The sequence below is a fragment of the Oncorhynchus mykiss genome, chromosome 29 (genome assembly GCF_057628025.1).
Source record: "Oncorhynchus mykiss isolate SJ-2025 chromosome 29, ASM5762802v1, whole genome shotgun sequence".
Classification (NCBI taxonomy): domain Eukaryota; kingdom Metazoa; phylum Chordata; class Actinopteri; order Salmoniformes; family Salmonidae; genus Oncorhynchus; species Oncorhynchus mykiss.
Genome location: NC_143050.1, coordinates 44,265,001 through 44,287,646, shown reverse-complemented (window position 1 = coordinate 44,287,646; position 22,646 = coordinate 44,265,001). Strand labels below are relative to the sequence as shown.

General features: G+C 46.2%; 1 protein-coding gene across 5 annotated transcripts in view; it reads right to left on the bottom strand.

Annotated features, from left to right (window-relative positions):
• LOC110509502 (rap guanine nucleotide exchange factor 1) overlaps positions 1 to 22,646 on the bottom strand; it is a 97,960-nt gene that overhangs the window by 5,996 nt on the left and 69,318 nt on the right. For 3 of the 5 annotated variants that reach the window (XM_090227295.1, XM_021590402.3, XM_090227294.1), the window contains 14 exons: positions 22,396 to 22,510; positions 21,879 to 22,065; positions 18,483 to 19,025; positions 15,313 to 15,530; positions 7,835 to 7,918; positions 6,002 to 6,087; positions 5,594 to 5,696; positions 4,233 to 4,308; positions 3,773 to 3,857; positions 3,531 to 3,623; positions 3,153 to 3,267; positions 2,986 to 3,056; positions 1,668 to 1,752; positions 1,450 to 1,544 (listed from right to left, as the gene is read on the bottom strand). In XM_090227295.1, the coding sequence (XP_090083421.1) occupies positions 1,450 to 1,544; positions 1,668 to 1,752; positions 2,986 to 3,056; positions 3,153 to 3,267; positions 3,531 to 3,623; positions 3,773 to 3,857; positions 4,233 to 4,308; positions 5,594 to 5,696; positions 6,002 to 6,087; positions 7,835 to 7,918; positions 15,313 to 15,530; positions 18,483 to 19,025; positions 21,879 to 22,065; positions 22,396 to 22,510 (1,956 nt within the window). Of the gene's footprint in view, positions 1 to 1,449; positions 1,545 to 1,667; positions 1,753 to 2,985; positions 3,057 to 3,152; positions 3,268 to 3,530; positions 3,624 to 3,772; positions 3,858 to 4,232; positions 4,309 to 5,593; positions 5,697 to 6,001; positions 6,088 to 7,834; positions 7,919 to 8,264; positions 8,427 to 12,435; positions 12,604 to 15,312; positions 15,531 to 18,482; positions 19,026 to 21,878; positions 22,066 to 22,395; positions 22,511 to 22,646 lie in introns of all 5 variants that reach the window. The other 2 variants (XM_090227293.1, XM_021590400.3) reach the window with 1 other exon arrangement.

The window sequence follows — 22,646 nt, the reverse complement described above, 5'->3', positions numbered from 1 at the left end:
TCAAAACTATGCAATAACACATATGGAATTATGAAGGAGTTCCCATATATCTGCAACTCATCCCAAACCATCTCAATTGGGTTGAGGTCAGGCGATTTTGGAGGCCAGGTCATCTGATGCAGCACCATCATTCTCCTTCTTGGTCAAATGGCCCTTACACAACCTGGAGGTGTGTTGGGTCATTGTCCTGTGGAAAATGAATAAAAGTCCCACTAAGCGCAAACCAGATGGGATGGCATATCGCTGCAGAATGCTCTGGTAGCCATGCTGGTTAAGTGTGCTTTGAATTCTAAACAAATCACAGACAGTGTCACCAGCAAAGCACCCCCACACCACCACCTCCATGCTTCACGGTGGGAACCACACACATCATCTGTTCACCTACTCTGCGTCTCACAAAGACACAGCGGTTGGAACCAAAAATCTCAAATTTGGACTCGTCAGACCAAAGGACAGATTTCCACCGGTCTAATTTCCATTGCTTTTGTTTCTTGGCCCAAGCAAGTCTCTTCTTATTATTGGTGTCCTTTAGTAGTGGCTTCTTTGCAGTAATTCAACAATGAAGGCCTGATTCCCACAGTCTCCTCTGAACAGTTGATGTTGAGATGTGTCTGTTACTTAAACACTGTGAAGCATTTATTTGGGCTGCAATCTAAGGTGCACTTAACTAATGCACTTATCCTCTGCAGCAGGGGTACCTCTGGGTCTTCCTTTCCTTGTGGCGGTCCTCATGAGAGCTAGTTTCATCATAGTGCTTGGTGGTTTTTGCAAATGCACTAGAAGAAACTTTTAACGTTTTTTTTACATTTTCCGGATTGACTGACCTTCATGTCTTAAAGTAATGATGGACTGTCGTTTCTCTTTGCTTATTTGAGCTGTTCCTGCCATAATATGGACTTGGTCTTTTACCAAATAGGGCTATCTTTTGTATTCAACCCCTACCATGTCACAACACAACTGATTGTCTCAAACGCATTAAGAAGTAAATAAATTCCATAAATTAACTGTTAATTGAAATGTGCATTCCAGGTGACTACCTCATAAAGCTGGTTGAGAGAATGCCAAGCGTGTGCAAAGCTGTCATCAAGGCAAAAGGTGGCTACTTTGAAGAATCTAAAATGTATTTTGATTTGTTTAACACTTTTTTGGTTACTACATGATTCTGTGTGTTATTTCATTGTGTTGATGTCTTCACTATTATTCTACAATGTAGAAAATACTAAAAATAAAGAAAAACCCTAGAAGAGTAGGCGTGTTCAAACCTTTGACTGGTACTGTATGTTTCCCATGCGAATAAAGCCCTTTGAATTGAACTGAAAGCGAGATGGTGTGTGTGTGAGAAAGTGAAAATGTGCCATTGTGAGATGTTGAATGGTCATTACAAAGCTAGGTGATTTATATGGTAATGCATAGACAGGCTGTATGTATAGGCTCAGGTCCAGCTCTCACCAATAGCTCATGTTGTTAAAGTGCTCTGTGAACTGAGTCAGATTCGGACTCTTCTCCTCATTCTGCTCCTTGGCCCAAAGCAACACCTCAGGAATCTATCAAAATAGAAAAAATAAGGAGAGAGGAGAGATTGAGTTAAATCCGTCACTGGAGCAGAATGTCAATTTCTCTGCAGCGAAGGTGAAGAAAAGCAGAGATAGTTAGGGGCTCTCTGGTACCTCAATTTTGTAGAACAGTTCTGCATCCAGTAGTGTGAGCTGATCGGCAATCTCATGGCTGCGGAAGTCATGCAGCGTTCCGGGCCTGGAGAAACACACACAAGTTATGTCCTTCTATTCTCGTGGGGACCTAAAATCAATTTCCATTCAAAATCCTATTTTCCCTAACCCCTTACCCTAATTCTAACCCTAAACACTAAGCTTAGAATAGACAATAAAATACAAAAAAACATGGACAACCCTTCAAATTAGTGAATTCGGCTATTTCAGCCACACCCGTTGCTGACAGGTGTATAAAATTGAGCACACCGCCATGCAATCTCCATAGACAAACATTGGCAGCAGAATGGCCTTACTGAAGAGCTCAATGACTTTCAACGTGGCACCGTCAGAGGATGCCACCTTTCAAACAAGTCAGTTCGTCAAATTTCTGCCCTGCTCAACTGTAAATGCTGTTATTGAGAAGTGGAAACGTCTAGGAGCAACAACAGCTCAGCCTTCAAGTGGTAGGCCACACAAGCTCACAAAACAGGACTGCCGGGTGCTGAAGCGCGTAAAAATGGTCTTTCCTCGATTGCAACACTCACTACCGAGTTCCAAACTGCCTCTGGAAGGAACATCAGCACAATAACTGTATGTAGGGAGCTTCACAAAATGGGTTTCCATGACTGGGTAGACGCACACAAGCCTAAGATCACAATGTACAATGCCAAGTGTCGACCGGAGTGGTGCAAAGCTAAGGCTCCTTAGTTCCAGGGAAGGGATATCTTAACAATACCCCGTACAATGACATTCTAGACGATTCTGTGCTTCCAATTTTGTGGCAAATAATTGGAAGCACAGAACATTCCGAACACCTTTGGGATAAATTAGAACGCCAGGCCTAATAGCCCAACATCAGGACACGACCTCACTAATGCTCTTGTGGCTGAATGGAAGCAAGTCCCTGCAGCAATGTTCCAACATGTAGTGGAAAGCCTTCCCAGAAGAGTGGAGGCTGTTATAGCAGCAAAGGGGGGACCAACTCCATATTAATGCCCATGATTTTGCAAAGAGATGTTCGACAAGCAGGTGTCCACACATATTTTTAGTCATGTAGTATAGCTCTCGTCCTCCATGAGACGTGGGAAATGTCCCCCACGAGGGAGAATGTTCCTTGATTTCCTGTCCTTGTGGATAGCATAACCAACCCACCCACCCACACAAATGCTTCATGATAGAGAAAGCAAACAAATCAATAGCACAAGCAAATGCAAGAAGAGGTTGCTCTAGCCCCCTCCCATACTCTACTGACCCTTGACCCCGTGTTGACCCCTACCTGGCGGACACGCCCCGGGCGGCCAACGGCTTGAGAGAGTTGGTGCAGCGTAGCAGCTTCTTCTGCTCCACCTGGACAACAATATGTTTAGAATGACATTGTATTTGACCTGCAGTAGATAGTACGGTGCCTTTCATGTCCAAAGTAATGTGAAACAGAAAACAGACCTTGTCCAGGATGTTCTTGCGGAGCACGCGGGCCAGGCTCAGCTCGCCGTTACACACCAGCCTGAACACCAGGTCCATCAGCTGCTTCAGGATGTCCTCCGTCAACTCCACCAGACTGGGAGGGAAGAACGAGAGGGAGGAAAAGAGCAGGGGACAAGTGAGTCATCGCCTCCACATCTGGCCATCACCATCAATCACTGTAATATATATGCGTTTAATAATGTGTCAACTAATCCTGTAAGACCAACTTGACAATAAATAAATCATTCAAAATGTCTTCAATCTACAGCTACAGGCCAGAAAAACTGTTGGAGACCCTTGTTGGAGTAAAAAGCCATTTGTGTGGCTCTATGGAGAGAGTGGGTCATCCATACTCACCACAGCTCATCCACCACTCGAACCAGCACAAAGAAGGTGTTCTTGCTGACCCGCTTCTTAAATATGTCTGGACTGTGACAGAACCTGGTATATGTGCTTGGTGGTGAAGGAGAATACGTATTCTCAACTCTTTCTCCTCATAGTAAATGCACACATTTTCCACTGTCTTTCCAACACACACAGTATCTAGCCATCGAGACACTGGTGGCGACCAACACGTCCGGTGAGTTTCAAAAGGATATCTGTAGTGCAGCTTCTTAATGAGGTCCTCTGGGCTAATGAATGTCCTGTATGTGGTCAGGAAGGCTTCACAGTACAACACCAGATCTGTCGGGGAGCAGAGGAGAACACCACCCCTTTAAGTCTGAAGTCCAGAACTAATGATGGATCCTATGAACTTTAGAAAGCATGGAGAGGGGGCTTGAATAGATAGGTAATAGGTCATCTCCATTCTGACAGAACGATCTGGAAAACAGGAATGTTCTATCTATCGCGAGATATATCTATTCTAGAACTGTTCACATGTCAGAGTGAAAAGGGAGAATATACTGACATCACAATATACTGACATACAATTTAACAGACAGAAAGTGTAATCGGATCCCGTCCAGTATGAAAACACACATACATAGTCTGTGCCACTGACCCAGAACCACACATTCTAATGGGGGCTGCTGTCAAACGGTGATAAACGCGACCTACCTTTGCGTTCCGTCTCTGTGGCGTGGACTAACAGAATATCCCCTGATCCAGCACGCACGTCAGGACCATCATCATTCTGAGAGAGAGAATGAGAAAGACAGATGGAGGGAGAGATGAATAGATGGAGAAAAAGAGCACGGGGGGCATAGAGGGATAGAGAGGGGGGGTGGGGTAGAGAGAGAGAGAGGGTTAGGTAGAGAATTGATCAGGATTAGGGCAAAAATGCAGTCTAGCCCAAAATGCAGCTCTCTCCTCTCTGTCCATGCTCACCCTCCCTCCCTTCCAGCCCTGCACCAGCTCCACTGACGAGTGAGAGAGGGGGAGAGAGAGAGAGAGAGGGCTGGCATACGCAGGACACAGGCTGATCACACAAGCTGACAGATCCCCAACAAAAATACCCTTGTTTACCGCTACAGCTGTCCTTTGTTGTTTAATCAGACCTCCCTTCTCTTATCCCCTTTCCTCCCTCCCTCCTTTTCTCCCTCCCTTTCCTCCCTCCCTCCCACCCTTTCCTCCCTCCTTCCCTCCCTCCCTCCCACCCTTTCCTCCCTCCCTCCCAACCTTTCCTCCCTCCCTCCCAACCTTTCCTCCCTCCCTCCTACCCTTTCCTCCCTCCCTCCCAACCTTTCCTCCCTCCCTACCTTTCCTCCCTCCCTCCCTCCCAACCTTTCCTCCCTCCCTCCCTCCCAACCTTTCCTCCCTCCCTCCCTCCCAACCTTTCCTCCCTCCCTCCCTCCCTCCCTCCCAACCTTTCCTCCCTCCCTCCCTCCCAACCTTTCCTCCCTCCCTCTCAACCTTTCCTCCCTCCCTCTCAACCTTTCCTCCCTCCCTCTCAACCTTTCCTCCCTCCCTCTCAACCTTTCCTCCCTCCCTCCCTCCCAACCTTTCCTCCCTTTTCTCTCTCCTTCCCTCTTGCTACATCTGACCTTGCAGAGTGGGGACCACCATTTCACACAAATCACACACACACACTCTCCTGCCTGTCAGACTGCACCAAACAGAAAAAAGGAAAATACATTTTAATGGAGAAACGTGCCATGCAGTTCCTGAGAATTTCTTCTAGAGGTCAGTAGTGGACTGAGTTTTCTTATTTGTAGTCTTTGGTTTCAGCGTCTCACTAACATTATGTATCATGAATACCTGGGACCACGCATTTTTAAAAGGCTTAAAACGGATGACGAACTAGTTTTGAATAAAAGTGTCCGCTAAATGGACTATATTATATTGTTATTATGAATAGAATCCCATTGAAAGAAAGCACAGTAGCCAAAGACAACCACATAATTTTCTCTATACAATACTTAGCCAATAGACAGTGGTGGGAATACTGTTAGTGCCGTAGTGAATGAGGGATACGTTACCTCTTGTTTTAGTGTAATCCTGGACATGATCTCTTTGTGGTCAATGAGAGAGAGCTCATCCACTTCCTCGTCACAAGGTGCAGAGTCTGTTGACTTCTGCCTCCTAGACAGACAGACAGACGCGCCATTAGATCAGTGTACCTGGATTTATATACATAGAAATAGAATGACTACCTATAATAGAATAGTCACCCATGAAAAATGTTCCATTCAAATTGATATATGGACTTTGTCTCTTCTAATACCGCAATTCTCTCTATGCTTACATATATAATTGGTCATTAATCAGTATCCATTTAATTCAATTGGCCTTTAATCTTCTAGGATTACCGGATCAAGTAATGCCGTAACGGCTGAACGGGGAGAGTGTTTATGCAATGTAACCCTAGTGGCCACTCAATCCCTTACCTGTCCTTGTCCAGAGCCTCCTTGCTATTGGAAGAGGGCATCTGTGGAGAGGGGTGTTCAAGGACGTCGTCAGCAGAGTTGGGCTCCTGTTGGGGAAGAGTAAGCTCTGTCAAGGTAGGATGAGGAGCAGGACACATGGAACACCAACACATCATGTACACAAATGCAGTCTTCATAAAGTAACTGTTGGCACAGGTAGAATGGAACAGGTAGAGGATATTAACCACTGATACAGGATCAGATCTTTGATCTTCCCCCTAATGGTTACTGTTAGGATTGTGGGTAGAATGATTTGATCCTAGATCTGTGGTGAGGACATAAACTCAGCAAAAAAGGAAACGTCCTCTCGCTATCAACTGTGTTTATTTTCAGCAAACTTAACATGTGTAAATATTTGTATGAACCTAAGATTCAACAACTGAGACATAAACTGAACAAGTTCCACAGACATGTGACTAACAGAAATGCAATAATGTGTCCCTGAACAAAGGGGGGGTCAAAAGTAACAGTCAGTATCTGGTGTGGCCACCAGCTGCATTAAGTACTGCAGTGCATCTCCTCCTCATGGACTGCACCAGATTTGCTAGTTCTTGCTGTGAGATGTTACCCCACTCTTCCACCAAGGCACTGGCAAGTTCCCGGACATTTCTGGGGGGAATGGCCCTAGCCCTCACCTTCTGATCCAACAGGTCCCAGATGTGCTCAATGGGATTGAGGTCTGGGCTCTTCGCTGGCCATGGCAGAACACTGACATTCATGTCCTGCAGGAAATCACGCACAGAACGAGCAGTATGGCTGGTGGCATTGTCATGCTGGAGGGTCATGTCAGGATGAGCCTGCAGGAAGGGTACCACATGAGGGAGGAGGATGTCTTCCCTGTAACGCACAGTGTTGAGATTGCCTGCAATGACAACAAGCTCAGTCCGATGATACTGTGACACATCTCCCCAGACCATGACAGACCCTCCACCTCCAAATCGATCCCGCTCCAGAGTACAAGCCTTGGTGTAACGCTCATTCCTTCGACGATAAATGCGAATCCGACCATCACCCCTGGTGAGACAAAACCCAGACTCGTCAGTGAAGAGCACTTTTTGCCAGTCCTGTCTGGTCCAGCAACGGTGGGTTTGTGCCCATAGGCGACATTGTTGCCGGTGATGTCTGGTGAGGACCTGCCTTACAACATGCCTACAAGCCCTCAGTCCAGCCTCTCTCAGCCTATTGCGGACAGTCTGAGCAGTGACGGAGGGATTGTGTGTTTCTGGTGTAACTCGGGCAGTTGTTGTTGCCATCCTGTAGCTGTCCCGCAGGTGTGATGTTTGGATGTACCAATCCTGTGCAGGTGTTTTTACACGAGGTCTGCCACTGTGAGGACGATCAGCTGTCTGTCCTGTCACCCTGTAGCGCTATCTTAGGCATCTCACAGTACGGACATTGCAATTTATTGCCCTGGCCACATCTGCAGACCTCATGCCTCCTTGCAGCATGCCTAAGGCACGTTCACGCAGATGAGCGGGGGACCCTGGGCACAATTCTTTTGGCGTTTTTCAGAGTCAGTGGAAAGGCCTCTTTAGTGTCCTAGGTTGTCATAACTGTGACCTTAATTGCCTACCGTCTGTAAGCTGTTAGTGTCTTAACGACTGTTCCACAGCTGCATGTTCATTCATTGTTTATGTTTCATTGAACAAGCATGGGAAACAGTGTTTAAACCCTTTACAATGAAGATCTGTGAAGGTATTTGGATTTTTACGAATTACCTTTGAAAGACAGGATCCTGAAAAAGGGCCGTTTCTTTTACTGCTGAGTTTATGATCTAGGTTGAGTGTTACTTACTCTGAGGCAGAGTGGCAGCTCCCCGTTGGCCTGGCTGGATGAGTACAGGTTGACATACTCACCCTCGCCACCCTCGTCCACACTCTACGTGAAGAGAAGAGGGACGGCCATGGAATTAAATAGAACACATTTTATCTCTATGGGGACAGCAAGCTCAGAGGTAAGATGAGGCATGGAGAAGCACTTCCACTCAACTACATTGTGTTGTATGGTTTCTACTGGACGTAACTGTCAATAATTGGCCACCAGGTGGCACTGGTGATTAGTGTTTAGTCTGTACAGTATTTCAGTAAAATTTGTGTCTGTTACACATGATAGTGAATAGGAGAATAGTCACACAAGATAGGGTAATAAAATAGCCAAAATATAAGGTCTGGGAGTTATATTTGTCTGTCTGTCTGTCTGTCTGCCTGCCTGCCTGCAAGCTCACCACTGTCGAGGTGTGGAGGAGAGAGTCAGAGAGAAGAGAAGTGGTCTCAGAGGAAGGAAGACAGACGGCCACAGAGCCCAATAGGTCGGCCAGGGAACAGTCGGGCCCATCCCCGCTGCCAGCCAATAGGGTGGCATTGGCCAAGGCGACCTGGTCCGAGCTCTGCGATTGGTCGAGAGTAGGAAGGGAAACCAGGAAGAAGGAGAAAAGAACAAGATAAAGACAGCAGATAGGATCAGGTCAAAGCTGAAAAGGAAGTGAAGTTGAAAGTCTCCAGCACCTCCTAAGCTCCTACTAACTTGGACTAATGTAATTCAACATACTATAACAATAAATGGAATGATATCAACCTTTCTATGCCTTTCACATAGCCAAGAACACACCTGAACATACAACACACCTAAAGCAATTATTTCACCACAAACACCACCAGATAAAGGTAGATTTACAATGCACAAATGTGTGTCTGAGATTGTGTGTGTTCGTGTTTGTCTGAGAATGTGTGTGTGTAAAACGTTGTGCATATCAACCCCGTCATGTTCCTGCATACATACCAGCACACAGAGCAGCCAGCACATAGATCACTGATAAACACCACACACACACACACACTGGCATGCATGCTCCCCCCCACACACTAAACCTACAGCACCTAGGAGGGAGAACGAACTATGATGTTTCCACTGAAAACTTAAGGACAGCTTATTTTCTTTCCATCCAACAAATGTTCTCCATACTATTCTCCACAAACGTACAACCATAAAATATACTTGACAACACAGGTCTGCGCGCACACACAGACAGACACAGCAGAGAGACACAGACAGAGAGACACAGACAGAGAGACAGACATACAGAGACAGAGACACAGACAGACAGATACACAGACAGACAGATACACAGACAGACAGAGACACAGACCGAGACAGACAGACCGAGACACAGACAGACCGAAACACAAACAGACAGACAGAACGAAACACAGACAGACAGACAGACCGAAACACAGACAGACCGAAACACACACAGACAGACCGACCGAGACACAGACAGACAGACCGAAACACAGACAGACAGACCGAAACGCAGACAGACAGACAGACCGAAACGCAGACAGACAGACAGACCGAAACGCAGACAGACAGACAGACCGAAACGCAGACAGACAGACAGACCGAAACGCAGACAGACAGACCGAAACGCAGACAGACAGACCGAAACGCAGACAGACAGACCGAAACACAGACAGACAGACCGAAACACACACAGACAGACCGACCGAGACAGACAGACAGACAGACCGACCGAGACACAGACAGACAGACACAGCAGAGAGACAGACACACAGAGACAGACAGACAGACAGAGAGACAGACATACAGTAAAACAGACATACAGAGACACACAGAGACAGACAAATAGACAGAGACACAGACAGAGACAGACAGAGACACAGACAGACAGACAGACCGAAACAGACAGACCGAAACAGACAGACAGACCGAAACACAGACAGACAGACAGACCGAAACACACACAGACAGACCGACCGAGACACAGACAGACCGACCGACCGAGACACAGACAGAGACCGACCGACCGAAACACAGAGACCGACCGACCAACCGAAACACAGACACACACACACACACAGACAGACCGACCGAGAGACAGACAGACAGACCGACCGAGAGACAGACCGACCGACCGAGAGACAGACCGACCGACCGAGAGACAGACCGACCGACAGACAGACCGACCGACAGACAGACCGACCGAGAGACAGACCGACCGAGAGACAGACCGACCGAGAGACAGACCGACCGAGAGACAGACAGACCGAGAGACAGACAGACCTAGAGACAGATAAAGACACAGACAGACAGAGATAGACAGGTAGAGACAGACAGGCAGAGACAGACAGGCAGGCAGAGACAGACAGAGAGACAGTGACAGACAGGCAGAGACCGACAGAGACCGACACAGACAGGCAGAGACTGACAGAGACAGTGATCGACAGTGACAGACAGAAATAGACAGAGACAGAGAGAAAAAGAGACAGACAGAGAGAGAGAAAGAAACAGAGAGACAGACAGAGACACAGAGACAGACGGACAGAGAGACAGGCAGAGACAGACAGTGACAGGCAGGCAGACAGCGACCGACAGAGACAGACAGAAAGAGACAGTGACCGACAGTGACCGTCAGTGACCGTCAGTGACAGTCAGTGACCGTCAGTGACCGTCAGTGACAGTCAGTGACAGTCAGTGACAGTCCGTGACAGTCCGTGACAGTCCGTGACAGTCCGTGACAGACAGTGACAGACAGTGACCGACAGTGACCGACAGTGATCGACAGTGACCGACAGAAATAGACACAGACAGACAGAAATACACAGACAGACAGAGAGACAGAGAGAAAGAGACAGAGAGAAAAAGAGAGACAGAGACACATAAAGAGACAGGCAGAGACAGACAGAGACAGAAAGAGACAGAAAGAGACAGAAAGAGACAGACGGACAGAGAGACAGGCAGAGACAGACAGTGACAGGCAGTGACAGACAGAACGACAGACACAGATACAGACACAGACACAGAGACAGGCAGACACAGAGACAGGCAGACACAGAGACAGGCAGACACAGAGACAGGCAGACACAGAGACAGGCAGACACAGAGACAGGCAGACACAGAGACAGGCAGACACAGAGACAGGCAGACACAGAGACAGGCAGACACAGAGACAGGCAGACACAGAGACAGACAGACACAGACAGAGACAGACACAGACAGGCAGACACAGAGACAGGCAGACACAGAGACAGGCAGACACAGACACAGGCAGACACAGACACAGGCAGACACAGACACAGGCAGACACAGACACAGGCAGACACAGACACAGGCAGACACAGAGACAGACACATAGACAGACACAGAGACAGACAGAGAGACAGACAGAGAGACAGACAGAGAGACAGACAGAGAGACAGACAGAGAGACAGACACAGAGACAGACACAGAGACAGACAGAGAGACAGACAGAGAGACAGACAGAGAGACAGACAGAGAGACAGACAGAGAGACAGACAGAGAGACAGACAGAGAGACAGACAGAGAGACAGAGACAGAGTGTAGAATAACAATTTTCCACTGAAATTACATTGTTGGCAATAAATCAATTCCTTTAAATGACTCCCATCTCCATGACATCGCCTCAAAACATCATGCCCCGAGGACTTGAGGAATGTGAACATTCCACTGGCAAACACACAGGGTGGGGAGAGGCAAGATATGTGTATCAGAGAAAGGAGGAGGGAGATGCTGTGATGTTGAAATTAAACTAGAAATAATGTTGGATTTGATTTAAGGGGCAGAAGAGGGTAGAGGTCAGCAGGAAGGAGAAAGGGGTAGAGTAGGAGGTGGTAGAAGAACGAGAGAGGACGAAGAAGAGAAAGAAGAGTAGGACAGGAGGAGGAATCTGTTTTATATCAGGCCAGGTCCAAATGGCATTGCATTCCTCTAGATTCCACAGGAAGATACACACCACTCCCCCCCCCCCCCCCCCCTCCTCAGTGTGCCCCTCACACCCAGGGGTCACACGGGGTCAGGCCACACCCTTAAAACCAACATCATCCGCCTCCTATCGAATAGAGGTTTGAGGTTATGAAATGGAAAACCGTGTCAAGTGTTAACTCAGTCATGAGCTCAGCTACCCACCACAACCCCATTCATCACCAGGTTTCTATCTGCTATAGAGGTCCCTGCTTTTGTAAGATTGTCATTTGCGACTCCTCTTTTGACTCCACTTGTTCCACATAACCACTTTTGTGCCGGTTGTTTTCAGGAAAAATAAAAACATCAGAAATGCATTACTTTGCATCTTATGATGCTAAACTGAAGTATTACAACACACGGCATTAAATGCACACGTCAGTGTGACGATAGCACACCCCTATCGTCATCAATGTCGGAACCATGCCAGAGACGAACAACAAAACACAGGGACCATGTGCCATTCAGGACAATCAGAACCACACCACGTGGATCCAGGAAAATCATACAGGCAGTTCCACACAACACACAAGATCACAGCACCAAACGGAACCAGAACACACAGCACACGGGAGGCCCAGCCTTTGGGCCACAGGGGGCCAATCAGGTAGACTCACCATGGGCGTGGTCAGCGAGGAGTGTCCACTAAGGTAGGAGGAGCTAGAGACCGATAGGCTGAGCCCCAGGCCAGAGCCCACCTCCTCTGCTGCCGCCACCAATGAAGGGTGGAGGTGGCACGGCAGAGAGGAGGATGAGGAAGAAGAGGGGGAGGAAGAGTGGGAGGCCTGAGGAAGAGAGAACGAATGAAAAAAAGGAGAGGGGAGGGGCAGTGAGAATAGAGGGAGAAAAATAAGAATTAAAGAGAAGATGAGAGAAAGGTAGAAGACACAGAAAAAATAAAGACAGAACTTTATCACACTAAGAAGAGAAAGCAGTGTAAGATCAAATCCTGTTTCAGAATCAGAGCGATGAGAAAGAAGAAGGAACCCCCACACTGCTCTCACAGCCTTCGTCAGAGCTATAAAAGACAGAGTTAAAGAGAGTTAAGTTGATAGCATTAGTACAAAATTAAGTCTTGTGAATGGAGACGTGCAGAAACCACAGAAGAAGAAACACACAGAAGACTCCTTGTTGCGGACACTGAACATGAAGCCAGCCACAGGGTCAGAAAAGGTCATTGCTAAGCGTCATCTCTAGGGGTTGGAATAACACAAAAGAGTCGAGACCTGTTTAGCCCATCGCTCAAACAGTGTTTGGATCTGACCATCTTAAACCTGACCAGACGTCTTGCTCTCTGAACTGTGTTGCTTCAAAGAAACCAGGTCAAACTACACACCTCGAAACAGGAGAAATGTGATTTTTGCTTTCTCTCTTGCCATCTTAGATTCCGACTGGCAGACCAACTAAATTGCTTTTATTTTCCCAAAGCCGTGTAAAGTCAGAGTTTTTAAAGCCTGTAACATGTTGGCTTATTGGAAGGCAGGAGGAGGACTAGGAGATAGAAACAGGCTTATCCTACCCTCTTCAAGCCCCCTACACCACCAGCCCAGATTACCAGGAGAGACGGAGGAGGAGGAACAAGGAGAGAAATACAGTTGAACTGTACAGTACAGTAAAGTGTACAACAGAAATCCTCAAACTAAAAGGCTGGGAGTCTTCCAATAGACAGTGGTTGGTGGTTTGCAGAAGGAGAACAGCGGACCAGAGGATTATGACCCCTCTGTCGCTCAGTGGTAGGTTATATATAGTATTGTACTGTAGTGAGGTCTGCAGGAGTGCAATCTCAACGTGAAATCCAGGCATGGAATTGGAATACATACACAAATCTCCCACAGACATCCATGCATGATTTACATAAATATACTCCAGCAGGCTATTTTCATTTTCTGGGTTTCTAGTTGTGGATAAATTTGGCACTAAGCGCAAAATCCACTCAAGGGAGCAGTCCAGTAGCCATCTAGTTTCTACCCATGTGTAGTCTTTAGTAAAATGGCTGACAAACCACATGACACCAGTGTGTAGAATCTAACCTCTTTTATACCTCAAACCACAGCCAAGTTGAACCAATCTCCATTAACCTGAAGAAGGTTGGGCCAATCAAACCTATCTGACCACCCCTGACCTCCTTAGCCCCTCTCCCTGGGTTCCCACCTCCATTGACTGATTGACCGACCGGACTGTCATTCAGACAGACGTCTCAACTAACCTAGGGCAACCAGGACTAAGATAAAATGACTGGATTTGATAGAGAGAATGATATTGAGAAAGGCAAGTCTCAACTTGTCTGGTAGGGGTTACCACCGACATACACCACTTAGAGCGAGAAAGAGAGAGACTGGGCAGACTGAAGAGGACTGGGGGTAGATGGAGAGATAGAACGAGAGACTGATCTGAACAGAAGAGGGGAGAGATAAAGAGAACATTGACGAGGAATGGATTCCTGGAAGCAGGGAGCTCTGGAATACTGTCCTTCCCAGCCAACAACCACTACACTAGCACAAGTTACCTCAGAGTTCTTCTTCTGGGTCGTGTTCATCAGGCCTCAAACTGATGAACAAGGACTGAAACAGGAGAGGGACTACCTAGAATTGTCCAATAAGAAATGCTCTATTTAATTTCACTAATTTCACTGTTATATGTTGCGTGCCCTCATGAACCCTCATGAACCCTGCTTCACATTCACCTCCATAGGGGGTAGTTTTGTTTTATTAGTTGTACGGGATACACATGGTATACACATGGTATACACATGGTATACACCGTACAACTAGAGGCTTACTTGCAGGTTCCTTCTCAGTGATGCAACAACAATAAGAAATGAAACATAAGAATATGAACATAAAAGTAAATGGCTCAGTAGAATAGAATAAACAGTTTGGCCTAAATATAACACAGGAAGGCACAATTTGTAGTCCAACATTTACATGTTTTGGGGTAGGGGGATTTGGGGGCAAGTGTTTAAATAGTTTATAGTTGACACATGTTCCACACCACTGGTTGCCAATGACATATAGACAGGGGTCAACTGTCCTCTGGGGTGTTATACAGCATATGACCACCGTGGGAATCGGACCTCTCACCTTTGACCTCCAGGCAATATCTACTGTTGTGATTTCTACAGCATGCAGCATCATGACCTCAATGTTTCACCACAGGGGGCTTAAACTGTCACCTTTTACATTTCCTCATTTAATTGTTGATGTAAAACTAAGTTAAAAGTGTTAAATCACCTTAAACTCCTACAAGTAAAATATGTCATCATTCAGCACTCAACCATGACTGGATGTCCACCTGGAAAGGAGACCTTTGGATCCAAATTCTCCACGCTTTCCCAGTGTGCACTTGCTCGCTCCACCATCATAACCAGTGCATCAATCTCTACGGAGGATTGTGAAATTCCACTGGTCTGAGGCGGGGTGGTCAGTAAGGGTGAAATAATGTGTGATTGGGTGGTGAGGACTTCAGGAGGAACACACACACAGACAGACACTCACCAGTTGCCTCTGCTTGGGGGGCAAGGCGGGAGGCGGGAAGAGGGGTACGGGCAGGGGCTCGTGGACCGAGTCAGTGCTGCTGAAGGAGTCGTTGAGGCCGTAGACGTCCTGGAAGCGCTTGTTCCTCTGCTCGTAGATGCTCTCGCTCTGCGGCGTCTGGTAGAACACGGAGGGCTGGGGCTCCGAGTAGTCCTCCACAAACTGCATGTACGCCAGGACTGAAGGGGGGGGGGGGGGGGGCACGGCGACACATTAAAAGTTATTTCAAGCGAAATGTTAATATGCACACTACCATGCATCAATCTTATGTGATGCAGGGAATTATAACTGCAAGAATTAGCGTAATCATAGACACGATAACGCCCTTAAACACAATATTAGCTCTGGATGTTCCTAAGATAGGAGTGAGGTCATGTAATGTTAAAAGGGGTCAGTTTGACAAGGAATGGCATAGCTTGACAGGAAGTGGCATCATAGTTCAACAGTCCCGAGTGGATCAGTTGGTAGAGCATGTAGCTTGCAATGCCAGGCTTGTGGGCAATGTTCCCTCAAAAAAAAATTTGCCACTGAGCAAATTTCAGGTTTGCTGAGCGCAAAAACCATCAAAAACTATGGAGAAAATGCCTCCCATAACATTTTAACATGGACATAGCTGTTCTATCATTCCGCCTACAGTAGCAGCCAATGTGTGGTGTTCAATGTAGGCCTACATTCCATGAGACTTTTGGAAAAAACATGTCGGGCTTGGTTTATCCACTTCACCTTCAGACAATGAGGTGACTGAACATGTTATTGCGTTGTTTGATGCAAGAAACAAATTTTACAAAATAAAATGCATTATTATTCCCATATCATTATTACAGAGAATCAGACAAATTATGCTACCCTCTGCCTATTGGCCACTTAGCTTATTGAAGCCTGTCTCAAAATGCAACACTGTCCCTTTAAGGCAAAAAATAAGCTCTTTACCTGATTCGCTTTTCAAATATGTCTAGAATTTTGCGCTTTTGTAAAAACAATCACTCCTCTATTGCTGACTACAAATTATCTATAACTGGACTAATAACTCACTAACTAGCAAAGGATATGAACAAAATGCACACTTGGCTGCATGCAGCTTTCGCTTTGACCTCAAAACAAGCTAATCTACTCACGACCGCTCATGCTGTTAACACAGTCCAGTTCAAAGTAAACGGCAGAGATCCATAATAGATTTTTTATACCACACCGGTCTGTGTAGAGTATGGGCTGAGTAGAGCATGTCAATGCAATAGAATCCTACTCCGATGCATTTTGCAACAAAATCTCTTGCATAGTTAGTTTTGTTTCGGTATGTTGCATTGAAAGTGACTAACATTGCGTTGATTTGATCACAATACCCACAGTAAAGGGAAACGTTGATAGTGTTAACAGGGAAAACTTTAGAACAGTGGTCACCAACCTTTTCTGGGTCAAGATCACTTGGGATTCAAAATGCAAACAGAGATCTACAGCTCAGATGTATTTTTTTACACGACTTAAACATGTAAACCTATGCAACATTAACCAACTAAAAACAGCAATGAGGTTTGTGCAGTGAGCTATAGGCCCACATTGGCTTTGCTTGAATTGCCCTACCAATGCATTCTTGTTCGGGGACATTTTTAAAAAATGATTTCAAAATTTGACGTATGATCGCACTGGTAATTGATTGGTTCTATTACTTGTGAAGCATACATTTAAAGAATTTGCTTTTTATTTTATTGGGCTGATGGTGCCTGCATCGAAATGGTCCGTCTCAGAGGAGGGAGAGAGCAGCAGACTGAGGGTCCACCTCTCAACATCCCTCCGCTATACCTTACCAATAAGGGACAGAGTCTTCCAGATGATGGCAAAACTAGAGCATTATTTCTGCCTCATGCACAAATTCATGTTGTTACTCCAATGAACTGAGAAAGTGAAATATTCCTCAATTTTAAAAAAGACCCTGGCCGCTAATCAAATCAAATTTATTTATATAGCTCTTCTTACATCAGCTGAAATCTCAAAGTGCTGTACAGAAACCCAGCCTAAAACCCCAAACAGCAAGCAATGCAGGTGTAGAATAATAATAACACCACAAGCCTATAGATACACTTTCCTACTCATTCATTACTGCTGCAGTGCTTGTTGTAGCGCTGAGTGGAAATAGGAAGAATACGCATTTTATGGCTTAGAACTGTCAACACTTTTCTGAGTAACAACTTAAACATGAACTCACTCATAAAAACAGCATCTCTTTGCTGTATTCGTTGACAGTCTCTCTCCAGCCATGGTTTTAAACGTTTTGAAATCTCAGAGTATCAACTTTGCTGTAGCTTTCTTTGATGCCTGCTACATTACTGCAGACATGGTCATCTAAGCCATCTGATTGGCCAGCGGTAGGCCTATAGCGCAGTTGATTTGTACTCTGGGCACGCTAGGAAGGCGGTACGTTCGCCTACCTGGAGTGCAGGGCAGTGGAATCGGGTGCATCTACAGCCAACAGAAATCGGATGCATCTACCGTTGTGTACAGAAATGTTTTGCGATCGACTAGGAATGCCTTGGAGATCTACCAGTCGACCCGTTGGTGACCACTGCTCCAGAAAGTTGAGTGAAATTCAATCTCGTGCTTCTCTCTGTGGGCTAATATTTATGCGGGGCTACTGCGCCCAAACAGCTTAGAGGGAACATTGGTTGTGGGTTCGATTTCCGCTCTGGAGCGTCCACTAAATGACAAAAATGTAAATATAAAAAATGTCAACAGGAAATGACATCATAGCTTGGCAGGAAGTTACATATTTGCGACCTCTGTACCCAACTGCCAGTGGACCAGGAGTCCATTGTGCTTGTCCTGGAGTTACACTTCCTCCCTCTATTCTCTGTGGCAGATTTCTTAAACATGAGTCATGAATGAATGACACTGTAGCTAAGTTAGCACTCTAACCACCTCTCTCCCTCAGTCTCTATCCTTTCCTCCTTCAATCTTCCTCGTTTCATTTCTCTCTCTCTGTGTTTTGCTCAATTATCTCCCTAAACCATCTCCTTCCCTTCCTCAATCATCCTCCTGCTCTTTTTCTTTCCTTCTCTCTCAATTTTCCTGTAATTCTCTCTCTTCCACTCCTTCTATCTATCCTTTTCTCCCCCACACCCCATCTCTCCATCACTCACCGTGCTTGTTCCTCTTCTCGGGCAACGGCGGTGGACTAGAGGGAACGTCTGCGTTCTCGCTGGCCAGGTACTGGGCCACAAACACTCCCCCATTGCTCTGGGGCATGGGTGAGATGGGCGTGAAGAGGGGGAAGGGGGGCGTGGGGTGCAGCAGCTCCTCTTCCGACAGGTTATCGTACTGCGAGGGGAACCTCTCGTAGAGGGGCCCCCGCGAGGAACCACCCCAGCACCTGTCCGGATAGGGCGACACCTGGGCGCTGCGCCGCTTCTTCTGGGGTAACGCTGGAGGCGCGCTGAGGCGGCAAGGGTGCAAGGGGCTGATGTGAGAACCGGGCTGGGGGGTCCAGTATTCGGAGTGGTGAGGGTGGGGGGCGGGTGGGGAGCTAAAGCGGGTGGGAGGAGGGACGGGGGAGGATGACTCGCTGTGGGACTCAGGGAGGGGCGACAGAGAGGTGACCCCTGAGGGGGCGAGAGGTTCCCCAGTGAAGACTGAGAGGTCCTGGTGGAGGAAGTCATAGTCCGGGTCGTAACTCTCAGTGTTGTCTGAAGAGAAACAGAGGAGAGATCGAGAGAAAGAGAGAGGGGGAAACAGTCTTTGAAATGCAGTATTGGTGGTTACGGTTAAGCTGTTGACATTCGAAGTGAGTATTTTAAAAATAGAGTGCTCTCATGTGTGAGAGAATATGCCTCTGGGTATGATAAGTGTACACGTAAAAAAAATGCCCCGCCCCCAGAATTTGGGCCAACCAATCACAGCTCTCCGTTGGATAATAACTGTCTCTAACCAAGCTCGTGTCTGTCATCCTCAGACAAGCTCTCATTTCAAATGCATGGAAGCCAATGAGGGCTATGGCAAAAACATAATTTTCATGAAAAAATGTATTGTTTAAATGGCTAAATAACTTAACAGTGCACCAGGGGTACTTGCCATTGATTCCTGAAATGCAGAACCTGTTGACGGAGCATTTATTTTAACCCAAAATGATACTTTTGTTGGCTTGTTTGCTATCCCCGCCCCCTCGGGGGTCACCACCCTGTCTCCCCTCCCTGAGTCCCACAGCGAGCCATCCTCTCCCTCCACCTCACTGAGAGCTAGTCAGCTAGCTCGGTCTCATTGGCAACCATTGAAAACGTTACTAAAGCTAGCTAGTTAGCTAGCAAACATATTAACTGGCTAAGTTAGTTATATAATGAATATAACATCTGCTGTCAACATCAGAATATGATGAGCGCACTAAGGGGTTTGTCCAAAAGGGGTTTGTAGCTTTGACGCCATGCTGACAGTGCATAATTAGAGCCATCCATACTAGCCACGCTACACATTTCATTTTACCAGGTTCCTGTGAACCAATTGTAATGACCACAACATACCCAAGAGTCTCCTGATTAGCAAGGGGTAGTCTGTGTTGAATTTTATTGTGTAGTAAAAAAAACAGTTTGATATCATTGTGAGGGGTTTTCTCCAGTGATATGAATGGGGAATTGGGCTTCCCGGTTGCAACATTAACCAAGGGGGTGTGGCTTAGTGAAGGGTACATTTTAGTGGGGGGGGGGGGGGGGGGGGGTATTTATCTTTCTCGCTACAAAATGTGTGTAAAGGGAGTAACTGAATATAATGAGTATATGAGCATATGTTAACAGCTGTTTGTGTGTGTGTTTACATGGGTGTTTTATATATCTATATATATATATATATATATATATATATATATCAGAAGTTTGCATACACCTTAGACAAGTACATTTAAACTCAGTTTTTCACAATTCCTGACATTTAATCCTAGTAAAAATTCCCTGTCTTTGGTCAGTTAGGATCACCACTTTATGTTAAGAATGTGAAATGTCAGAATAATAGTAGAGAGAGTAATTTATTTCAGCTTTTATTTCTTTCATCACATTCCCAGTGGGTCAGAAGTTTACATACACTCAATTAGGATTTGGTAGCATTGCCTTTTTTTTTTTTTACTTGGGTCAAAAGTTTTGAGTAGCCTTCCACAAGCTTCCCACAATAAGTTGGGTGAATTTTGGCCCATTCCTCCTGACAGAGCTGGTGTAACTGAGTCAGGTTTGTAGGCCTCCTTGCTCGCACAAGCGTTTTCAGTTCTGCCCACACATTTTCTATAGGATTGAGGTCAGGGCTTTGTGATGGCCACTCTAATACCTTGACTTTGTTGTCCTTAAGCCATTTTTCCACAACTTTGGAAGTATGCTTGGGGTCATTGTCCATTTGGAAGACCCATTTGTTATCAAGCTTTAACTTCCTGACTGATGTCTTGAGAAGTTGATTCAATATATCCACATAATTGTCCTCCCTCATGATGCCATCGATTTTGTGAAGTGCACCAGACCCTCCTGCAGCAAAGCACCCCCACAACATGATGCTGCCTCCCCCGTGCTTCACAGTTGGGATGGTGTCTTCGGGTTGCAAGCCTCCCCCCTTTTCCTCCAAACATAACGATGGTCATTCTGGCCAAACAGTACTATTTTTGTTTCATCAGACCAGAGGACATTTCTCCAAAAAGTACGATCTTTGTCCCCATGTGCAATTGCAAACCGTAGTCTGGCTTTTTTATGGCGGTTTTGGAGCAGTGGCTTCTTCCTTGCATATCGGCCTTTCAGGTTACGTCGATATAGGACTCGTTTTACTGTGACTATAGATACTTTTGTACCTGTTTCCTCCAGCATCTTCACAATGTCCTTTGCTGTTGTTCTGGGATTGTTTTGCACTTTTCGCACCAAAGTACGTTCATCTCTAGGAGACAAAATGCGTCTCTTTCCTGAGCGGTATGGCGGCTGTGTGGTCCCATGGTGTTTAAACTTGCGGACTATTGTTTGTACAGATGAACGTGGTACCTTTAGGTGTCTAGAAATTGCTCCCAAGGAAGAACCAGACTTGTGGAGGTCTACAATTTTTTTTCTGAGGTCTTGGCTGATTTCTTTTGATTTTCCCATGATGTCAAGCAAAGAGGCACTGAGATTTACAGTAGGCCTTGAAATACACCTAAAGGTACACCTCCAATTGACTCAAATGATGTCAATTAGCCTATCAGAAGCTTCTAAAGCCATGACATCATTGTCTGGATTTTCCAAGCTGTTTAAAGGCACAGTCAAGTTTGTAAACTTCTGACCAACTGGAATTGTGATACAGTGAATTATAAATGAAATAATCTGTCTGTAAACAATTGTTGGAAAAATTAATTGTGTCCTGCACAAAGTAGAGGTCCTAACCGACTTGCCAAAACTATAGTTTGTTAACAAGAAATTTGTGGGGTGGTTGAAAAATGAGTTTTAATGAATCCAACCTAAGTGTATGTAAACTTCCAACTTCAACTGCATGCATGTGTGTGTATATATATATATATCTCTATCTATATATGCGTGTGTGTGCATCCCTACCCAGCGTCTCACAACTAGTATTTTGGGAGCACTGTCCGCTGTCCTGTTCCATGGAGCAGAGATGCTCGTCAGACTTGCTGAGCTTTCCCATGCTGCTGCAGGGCGAGAGGCGCGGGGAGTTGCCCCTGTACGACTGGCTACCGCCTGAGAAACGCCTCTGGAGGAACTCCTGCTCATAGTCCTGCTGCTGCAAAGACACAGAGACAAACAGGCAGGTGGACAGACAAACACAATGAAAAACAGACACAGATGTCAGCAACACAGTTTCAGGAAATAAGAGATACCTTTGTGGAGCTAGGATCTGTTAATGGCTGGCCTAATCAAGTTTGATCACTAGTCTGTATCGGCCCATTATAATCGCCTGGTAATCCACCCTATTCAACACCATACTCTGACAAAGTTTCTCTAGACCACTGTACTACCATTACCATTGGACAAGTGGAATATGTGGGTGTTACTCAACAATAACCTTACAAAGTACTGGTATGTGTCTCTGGTGAGGTGTGTGTGTTGGTACCCGTCTATGGACGCTGCAGGGCAGGCTGGAGCCACGGCTCATTGGGCTCACCACTGCCACCCGGGTGGGCGACGGGGCCGACTGGCGCTTCTTTGGGGGCAGGGCCGGAGGAGGACTGGAGAGAGCGAAGTAGGATGTAGGACCATCAGTGAGAAAGGACATTTTTCGGCAATGTATGGGGTCAATTTGAATTTCAGTTTACTTTATGAATTGACTGACTTCAATTCAAATTGACCCCAACCCTGTTTTTC